General features: G+C 43.8%; 1 protein-coding gene across 5 annotated transcripts in view; it reads right to left on the bottom strand.

Annotated features, from left to right (window-relative positions):
• Positions 1-447: 447 nt before the first annotated feature.
• LOC139380281 (growth factor receptor-bound protein 14-like) overlaps positions 448-9,761 on the bottom strand; it is a 61,273-nt gene continuing 51,959 nt past the window's right edge. For all 5 annotated transcript variants that reach the window (XM_071122844.1, XM_071122843.1, XM_071122846.1 and 2 more), the window contains 11 exons: positions 7,332-7,453; positions 7,102-7,176; positions 6,730-6,867; positions 5,154-5,264; positions 4,891-4,986; positions 4,741-4,800; positions 3,521-3,637; positions 3,313-3,382; positions 2,632-2,719; positions 2,351-2,444; positions 448-2,270 (listed from right to left, as the gene is read on the bottom strand). In XM_071122844.1, coding sequence (XP_070978945.1) covers positions 2,124-2,270; positions 2,351-2,444; positions 2,632-2,719; positions 3,313-3,382; positions 3,521-3,637; positions 4,741-4,800; positions 4,891-4,986; positions 5,154-5,264; positions 6,730-6,867; positions 7,102-7,176; positions 7,332-7,453 — 1,118 coding nt within the window. In that variant the 3' untranslated portion in view covers positions 448-2,123. The remainder of the gene's footprint in view (positions 2,271-2,350; positions 2,445-2,631; positions 2,720-3,312; positions 3,383-3,520; positions 3,638-4,740; positions 4,801-4,890; positions 4,987-5,153; positions 5,265-6,729; positions 6,868-7,101; positions 7,177-7,331; positions 7,454-9,761) is intronic.

Genomic DNA, 9,761 nt, shown 5'->3' with positions numbered 1-9,761 from the left:
GTAACAGCCTGAATTCAAAATGGATTACATAGATTTTGTTTCTCCCTCACCCATCTAAACACAATACCCCATAATGACTAAGTGAAAATGAAATAAAGTGAGAGAAGTGAAAATGAAATACAGAAATATCCCACCCGGGTCAATAGATGTAGAAACACCTTTGGCAGCGATTACAGTGGTGAGTCCCACTTAACTTATATGTTTTATTCAGTACATAGGAATTTTAACGACATAAGTTACTTTTATGTGCATTTCATCAAATTCGGTGCATGATGATGTAAGTCAGTTTGATGAAAATGCCGTCAAGGTTTTTATGCAGATTTGAGAATATTCATATGACAATCTGCTGCCAATTGTATAGAAACCTAGCTACTGTGTGTTTGTTTACCTTATGGCTTGCTCTCAATACATAATTATAAAACTGAAATCATACATTGCAAGTAGACATTGATTTTGTTTCCTTTATAAAACATTGCAGTCCATGACATCATTACTGTTTAAATGCACTGTTCTTTATGTTAAAAAGAAATATTGTGTGAAATGCATTGTTAACATGTCTTGCTTGTCACTTGTATCAAAGTAAGTTACACCTTGTTTTATTTTATTGTACTGGTGAAACCTGTCTGTATAAATTGCTGCATGATTACAGTACCGTTTCCAAAATGAAGCAACAAAACAGTACATGATATAAGTCATGGTTCTTTACGTCAAAATGTAACCATTTCAGGTGCTGCACATGCTTTACCTGAACCTTGGAGAAAGAAAAAAAAAAGACTATAAAACATTCATTTCAATGTACAACAATTCAGATTTTGATCAATAAAAAAAAAAAATCACAATATTCTACTGTATTTCTATCTGTGAATCTCAAATCAGTCAAATATATCTTCTGCTGCTCCTGTGAGATCAAAAAAGGGAGCCTTCCGTTTATTGATTCAAATGCATCAATACATTGCCAATACATGTACAGTGCAGGCTAGTAAGAGCATGCTGTTATGCATGCTCTCCCTACAGCCGTCAATGTCCAGCTTAAACAACATGAAACCACTTTGAATTCTCCTCGGCTACTCATACCTCGAAAATAGAAAATAAACTATCTTTTTTCAATTTTTTTTTTTTTTAGAAATACACCGGAATTCCTTGAGATTTGATAAAACAGCTTTGCTTACCCAGGAGATGACCAAGGCCAGAGGACCACTGTAGCCTACCAGAGGAGGCTAGTGGGAGGAGCTATAGGAGGATGGGCTCATTGTAACGGCTGGAATGGAATTAATGGAACGGTATCAAACTTATGGAAACCACATGTTCACCCCCAGTTTCATTTAATCCATTCCAGCAATTACAAATGAGCCCTTCCTCCTATAGCTCTTCCCCCCAGCCTCCTCTATAGTCAACATACTACATTTCCCATCATGCTTCGTCTTGTCTGGTAGCAGTGATCCCCTTCTACTGACTAATTACCAGGTTCAGCTTAACTGTGCTGATAATGCACATTGATGGCTATACCACACTGGTCATTCTACTCTCGAGGTGTGAACACACACTGTCAAATATCAGCTCTCGCTCTACGGTTTCAACCGTTGGCTACAGTAAATGTTTATTCCCATAGAGTGTAGTAAAGTGAGCCGATACAATGTGGATCATGCTTGCATTGTGTATACAGTATATTAACGGAAGTTTGGACTCGACACAGTCCCCGTGGTGTTTGTGATTCGTCACCACACCTGGGCTAACATACAGGGCCAACCAATGGGCTCGCAATAGAGCCCTCTCAGTCACATCAATTCTACAGTAGATTCACTTTTTTCCAACGCCAGGTTTCTCAACACCTATGGTCACGTATGACACAATGTCGTCATGTATTTTTTTCACCATAACACCCATTTCATAGTTTAGTGAAAAACACAAGTCATTACAAAAGATTGGATCACCATGGTTTTCTCCAAGAGAATGGATTCTAGAAGGTGATAAGTGGTTTCAGTTTGCTTCTGTCCGGAGGTGTTCTCGGTGTCTCCTTTGCCATGGCATGGGAGGGAAGGAGGGATGCGTGGGTGGTTGGTTCTCCAGAGGGATATTGGCTGTGATTAAAGGTATGTATGGGGCCCTTGGAGACCCCTTCCCCCTCAGAGGGTGATCCTGGCACAGTGGTGTTTGAGTTTGCAGGGCAGCACTCCTCGGTTGAGCTGGTAGAACTCCACTAGCTGGATCAGATCAGTGAAGCGCGTGTGACCGTCATCTAGGCTGTAGAACAATTCCCCCTCTTCATCCACCTGGCACACAAAACACAAACTTGAACAAGATGTTGTCTGAAAGAGTAGAGAACATACCAAGACAAAAAGGTTATGCTCACCGGTAAGATCTGAAAGTGTTTGATTCTCTGTGTGTGACACAGTGACAGTACAAATGTATTGGGGTTGCTTTGGCTGTCCCTTAGAAGAAATACTCTGAAAACAAAGACAAGTCTCTCGGTTTCATCAAGAACAACTTTTCATTTTTTGTTGTCGTTTTTTTTTTTTACACATTTCTGTCTGGAAAAAAATAAGAGTAAATTACTCTACAATAAAATCCATAGGTAAACTCTTTAGCTTGCAGTGTCAAACAACGCATAGAAAAGTGCCTGATGCTGCTCACCCATCAATCAGACCCTGTTGAGTGATTAAGCGGTGTGCCTCATCTCTGGACAGTTTGCTGTGGAACCAGGGCTGGGCCATATGGAGAGCTGCAAAACACACAGGACAACCATGGTGATGTTCATTAGGCACCAAACGGAAGGAAACATGCAGAAACAGTGAGTGACTAGCTGAACTTGTCCAATAAGAAACGCTCGTTTCAGTTATCCGTTGCAAAATAATACATTTGGCAGGTGCTTATATTTGTCCTATTTCATACACGTACAAGTGTGTATTAATATGCATATGTGAAATGGAAATGTTTTTTGGGGATATGCCAACTCTCCTTGAGACACCTTTGAAGAGTGGGGTCAGTGCCAGGCTCTGCCAGTATCTACGGCAACCCTGGAGCAATCAGGGTTAAGCGCCTCGAACAAGGGCACAGACAGATTTTTCACCATGTCTACTCAGGGATACTAGCGACCTTTCGGATAGCAGCCAAACGCTCTAACCGCTAGTTTACCTGCCGCCAAAATCGTATTGCTACGGTGTGCACTAATGAATACGACCCATGTGTCAAAGGGAGGGAGAGGACACGACACTGGTGGCTGAGTCATTAAGCACAGTGTATCTGGTCAGGAGAGTCATGTGGCTGTATCGATGGAAGCTGCTGCTTGGATGTTGAAAGTGGCCTTCTACTAACCTATGTTTGACATGGGACTCTGAGAGGTGGACGGGCTTCCATGGGAGCTCAGACGGTGGCAGCTTTTCCTCTAAAGGGAGAGAGAGAGAGAGAAGAGCATTTCAAGTGTCACATGCTAGGACTATTTTCACATGGCTGCACCATCATTTCATACCTTATACTCGCTGAGTAGAGAGAAATGACTTCAGAGAGAGAACCAATGGCCTACCCTCCATGAGAGCCCCTCCTCCACGGCTACGGACAGCGCCTCCGAGGGGTTCTCGATCACCCGGCTCTTGTGTCCTGAGAAGTCCATGGCCACCAAGGAGTTCTCGGAGATACTTCTCTGGAAATATACATTGTGTTTGAGGTAGTATACATTATTATGAGTATACAGTGTAACAGGGTTTTAACGTTTGAAAAAATGAGATAGATAAGTGAGTGACAGGTTATAGGAGAAGCACATTAATGCTTTCGTGTGTGGCATTGTGCTGCCATCTAGTGTCGGAGAAGTTTGACAGTATAATTTCTAGATGATTCCGAGCAGAATGTCCTCCAGTGACTGGGGATTAGACGGGATGTGAATAAAATGACACATGGGCACATAGAATTGATTATGGTCCCTTAAGCTGTCGTAGTCACCGGTTCTAAATAAATCACACACAAAAGAAAATAGTTATCAGGATTAGTGAGAAGCCTTAAAAATTGCCATGGTTTGCCCCTCTATCAGCCCTAACCTCGGGATCCTTAAGGGCACAAAGTGACGACTGTTTACTCTAAGGATAGAAACATTCCAATCCTTCTAAGACTCTCCGCCCCGGTCTGGGTCTATTCAGGCGACGCAAAGATCATTCTGGGGCTCCCAGGCATCATTGTGCAAACAAACTGATTGCTCCTTTCGTTGGATTGGTTTCATTGTGATTTGATTCTCTGTCCGTAGTCGAACGGCACGTCGTGCTCGAGGCTGTAACAGCTGTATGCCAGGGTGTTCCCAGAGGGTTAGTCTAAGTGTGTCCCTAACGGTACCCTATTCCCTATATAGTGCACTACTTTTCACCAGGGACCATAGGGTATCTCATAGGGCCCTGGTTTAAAAAGTACACAATTTGAGATGCATCCTAGCCCCTCCCTGTGCAGCGCTAAGCTCAGGGTCCCAGCCCCATGCCTGGCCACTCTTTGCGTTCTTCTGACAGCAAAGCAGGGGTGATGAGTTGGTAAGTCTGAGAGCAGCTGATCTACGGGTTATTTTTAGAGCAGACTGGCTGGAACATGTTCCAGTGCCCAAAATAGAACAGGTGTTTACTCATACAGAATACTCTTATTTGAGGGGGGAATACGCACATTTCAGAATATTCTGGAAAATCAATCCAAGGATGAATACTGACTGTGTGTCCTGTGTCATGTGCTGTTAAACAGTGTATCAGCACATTGCATCTACACATCACTTACCATTGGTGTTTTCTGTTTCTGGTGTGGTTGAATGAAGTTTTGGTACAGCTGCATCCCATACTGCAACACAAAACATGAGCACGTTTCAAAAAGGCAAGCCTTTAGATGTGTAGACACTAGACAGAGGGGGGGCAGCGTGGAAGACTGTACCTTAAAGAGGCGCATGGCAGTGACCCAGCAGGTTCTGGTTTGCTCGTCATCTGCACATAACAGCTTGAGGTCCCGTGGAGAGCCACGCTTGGTAGACTGGAGGATCATCATGAAGAGAAAGCATGAATTTACCAAACATAACTTGGAAATGACTTGACTTTCTTAAATTGTCCCTGATGGGATAAATAAAGTTAGAATGACTTGAATAAGTTAACATGATAAAACACCAAATATAGGTTAATAGACAGAAAGTAATAAAGTACCTTGACACAGAAGCCATAGTCCGTAGGCGCTCCGTGTATCTTTCTCGCTGATAGTAACGTGTAGACGTCGCCGGCACTGAACTCGGCGATGAACTGGAGATGTCTTGGTTCCTGTGAATAGAAAACAACAAATGTCTCAAATCCCCACATGCCTTTCAGTGTCCCCTTTACGGAACCCCCCGACCATGCTCCATTGCAACGAGGGGTTGGTTCTTGCATTCCACTGTAGAGTAGACTCAAGTTCCATTACCAAATCTAACTATGTGAGGGATCAGGGCAGAAATGTGAACAATGCAGGGCTGCCCAGTGTGAAGACAGATGCTAAGCAAATAAAGACTGCAATGTCATAATTCTTGGCCATTATGTACACACAGACGTAAATCTGTGTGAGCTTAGTGGGCCGGGTCAACGTAAGGAAAAGCTAGCAGTTGAGGCATGTGGTATAATGCCAGTCTGAAGTATGTTGGTCACTGTGACAATAGTAAAGAAGGAGTAGCTTGGAGTTTTTGTCTGCATCGCAAATGGCACCCTACTCCCTTTATAGCAAACTACTTTTGACAAGAGCCCTATGAGTCCAAGAGCACTGGATAGGGAGTAGGGAGCCATTTGGGACAAAGGTTCCCATCAACCTGGTCCATTGTGATCACAGAATAAAAAGAGATTGTTGTTTTTGCTGCAGACGCCTTAAAAATGGAGAGGTGGGACGAGGTTGAAACACTTCAACATAGTCAAGCAAATAATACTGGCCTATCCATTACACTGTAGGTGTGGCTAGTGTTTGACATAGGACCAAATATGTGACAAAGTGATAAGAGCTCTATTTATACAATAAGAACACTGTCAGGGAGCCAAGGCAAAAGAGATTTACCAAGCAGAGAAGCACAAAGCAAACCATTGTTCAAACCTGGTGGGACTGCAACACAACATTCTCACTTCTGTGGCACAGTGTAAAGAACGGGTAGCTATAGTTGTCTGTGTTTGTGTTGACTGATTGACTGGCAATGTGTAGGGCCAAAACCAATTTACACATTATAAATCCCTTCAAATCAAACCAAAAGAAACAAAGTCAGATCTTACTTCTCTAATTTCGTCACCTGTATTTGAGAAAGCAAACCGAAGTATTTTTGTGTTCTAGTGGCTTCTGTTGTTGGGAGAGGGAGAAGTGGTTGGCTTGGCACAGCGCTGGGCAGGTCTAAGCCTCACCTGTCAGCGGTGGGTGTTGAGGGCTCAGTCCCTGGCAGTGGCATGCCAGCTGAGCTAAGGGAAATCTAGCTCAACCAGTTACACAAAGCAGCCAGGAGACAAGAGCGAGCTAGTCCCCTACTGTACACCACACCACTCTGGCACATTGACACAGAGTTATCAAATGATCCCATAGAGCAGCCAGCAAAAAAGTTCAATTATCTCCTGAAATCTAGTTGCTTTTTGCAAAAACATACTTTTTAACATTATTTTGGGAAGGAAATCTATTCCATTCATATTGTAATAAATTCATGTTTTATTGAAATCTGGAAAACTTGACAGCTACTTAGGAAACATCTGAATGCACACTAATGTATCAATGACATTGACGGACCTTAGATGTCCCCTTGTTGGAGAAGTAGAGACCTGACCTCCTCAAGACAAAGTAGAACTTCTTCCAAGACTTCCTGCCTTGTTCTTTGGCATGGAGGTGCCCATGGATCTCTGGACAAGTGCTCGAGTTGAGAAAAGTCTGTTGGACAGAAAGCAGTCCGTAAATACTTTAGCAGCACCACTGAAGGGCTGTTTCCTGGACACAGATTAAGCCTGGTCTTGGACTTGCTAGCAAACCAGCTGAATAATCTCCTTTGAAAAGGGCTTGTCAGTCCAGGACTTGGCTTAATCCGTGTCCAGGAAACTGGCCCCCAAAACTATGTCCCTTTTAAAGTGAAGATAATGTACATGTAGAATGTAGCTTGAAGGATACCTGTATTAGCTGAGAGTGGTTCATCATCCCGTTGGTTTCACTTGATATGGACACCATGTGATCTGGGAAAAAATCCTATCAACATGAAAACAACATCAGTCATAACAACACACATGCTCTTTATATCAACTAATACCTACTGGTTCGGCTGAGTGCATTAAGATAACAGGCGCGATAATGTTTACATGAGTACACCATTTTCTTTGCTAATATCACACCCTCAATCTTACCAGCGGTTTATTGAAGAATTCATATTTGGCATAGTTCTTCCGGAAATATAACCGACTGTCTGTGTCCATGGCCCAACCAGACAGCACCTCCATAACAGATTCATGGTCTTCTATGATTCTTTCTGGTGGATACAGGAGAAAGAAATGTCAAAATGTAGAGACCACAAAAAGACAAAGACATGGACAGAGGGGAAAGTGAGAAAGGTCAAGTTAGTCAAACCTACAGCATCCGTCCATGTTCCTTGTCACAATACCATAATGCATCATCAAGGTTCAAAGTAAGGTTATCCGCTCGAACATATAGTTGTGATCACATGTAACTGCTGTCCAGCGAGCACAAGCACGACTGGTCTCGGCACCAGTGTTAACAGATGTGATCGTACTTCGTAACTCTTGCGTTGTGTTTTGAAAGAAAGGACTGTCCAGCCAGCAATCCCAGTTGATTGGTGTTTACTCGCTTGAATGTCAATATCAGACTGGGTATTTTTTTACATTTTTTAAATCAAATATAACAATTGCGAAAATAGTACAAAATACAATAAATGTAAGTTCCAGACGATAGACATAAGGAAGCACATCAGATGTGCAGACGTGCAGGACAACAGAATGTCGATGGCTGTAGATTCGTGATTAGCTTGTTAGCATGGAAATAAGTGACTTAGCAGGGGCTAATGTGACCATTACATTTAGAGCATGGAAGCTAACCTAAAAAGCTAACCTCGAGTCCCATCCTATACCCACACAGGTACTCTAATGAACTCATTATGAAACACCCTCAGTATCTGCATAGTCTATGAGGCTGACTGGTGGTTTCCTCATTTGAACCAACCCCTATCATTACAGTCATCCTGTTTGACTACAACCACCATGGGGGGGGGGTCACTGTCCACAGGTCAAGGGTTCTGCTACAGTTGCTGGAGCCTGTGGCCCCAGCGGAGTCTTCAGAATGACTTTCCTCTTCAGAGGGTTCTGACCTTTATCCTCTAAAAGGTCAGCTCTGACACGCTTGCTCAACCAGCGGCACCCTCAGAATGTGGTGTGTTCCGATGGTCACCTACCAGTGGCACATCTTTCTGCGTGTCCGGGATCTCCTCTTCAGTGGTCAGTGCTGATACCCACCCACTAGTCCTCTCGCCCATGTCCGGTATGTCATTCATGGATGAGGCCTCCGTCTCCTTACTCTGATCCTCACCGTCTCCTGTATCAGGTGTCTCTAAGGCAGCGTCAGGGCGGTTGAAAATCAGAGTGGGCTAGCATGACCTGATCGAGGAGGGTTTGTTTTAACTGACTGAAGGCCTGTTTGCACTCTTCTGTCCAGTCTGCTGCTGTGCGATTTCCATGTATTTTTCGCTACTTCTTGCCTTTCCCATGGCATGGAGTCTGTCCCAGCACTTCAATCCAAGTTCTGGCAGAGGCCTTGTGGGAGATGGTAATACTCATATATGCCAAAAGGGGAAGTAAAGGCTGTGAACTTCTTGTCGTCCACATGTACCTCCAAATTGTAGTAGCCCAAGGTCAAATCCATAGTGGAGAAGGCATTGATACGCAGAGCCAACGCTTGGTGAGGCAGAGAGTGAGCATTGTGGATGGTGCGAGCATTAAGCCATCAGAAGACTGCACAGTCTCAGGTCACCGGACTTCTTCCAGAACACCATGAGTAGGGGGGGTACTCACTGCGGGACTTCTCGACTATCCCTCTGCCCCAGGGAGACTGGAGGGACAGCGGGCCCATCCAAGTAGTCAGTGGCAAAGTCCTCCAATGCCATACAGGGAAAAACCTCAGCTATCTTGGCATTGCGTCTCACTGTTACTGGCTTCGGTGAGGGATTGATAACTTTGAATGGGACCATCCATTGCTCCACAATGTTTCTACTGTTCTACGTACCATAAATGGTTTTTCGGTCTTGAACGTGCACAAACATAACTTATTTACATAAGAATTCAGACCTTTTGCTATTAGACCTGAAATTGAGCTCAGGTGCCTCCTGTTTCCATCGATCATCCTTCAGATGGTTCTACAACTTGATTGGAGTCCACCTGTGGTAAATTCAATTCATGGGATATGATTTGGAAAGGCACACACTTGTCTACAGTATCAGTCAAAAGCATTCGGCAGCGATATGCCATCCCATCTGGTTTGTGCTGAGTGTGACTATCATTTGTTCTTCAACAGGACAATGACCCAACACACCTCCAGGCTGGGTAAGGGCTATTTGACCAACAAGGAGAGTGATGGAGTGCAGCATCAGATGACCTAGCCTCGACAATCACCCAACCTCAACCCAGTTGAGATGGTTTGGGATGAGTTGGACCGCAAAGTATAGGAAAAGCAGCCAACAAGTGCTCAGTATATGTGGGAAATCCTTCAAGACTGTTCGAAAAGCATTCCAGTTGAAGCTGGTTGAGAGAATGATAAGAGTGTGCAAAGCT

The sequence above is a fragment of the Oncorhynchus clarkii genome, chromosome 22 (genome assembly GCF_045791955.1).
Source record: "Oncorhynchus clarkii lewisi isolate Uvic-CL-2024 chromosome 22, UVic_Ocla_1.0, whole genome shotgun sequence".
Taxonomy (NCBI): domain Eukaryota; kingdom Metazoa; phylum Chordata; class Actinopteri; order Salmoniformes; family Salmonidae; genus Oncorhynchus; species Oncorhynchus clarkii.
The sequence above is the reverse complement of the archived record's forward strand: the minus strand, read 5'-3'. Positions and strand labels throughout refer to the sequence as shown.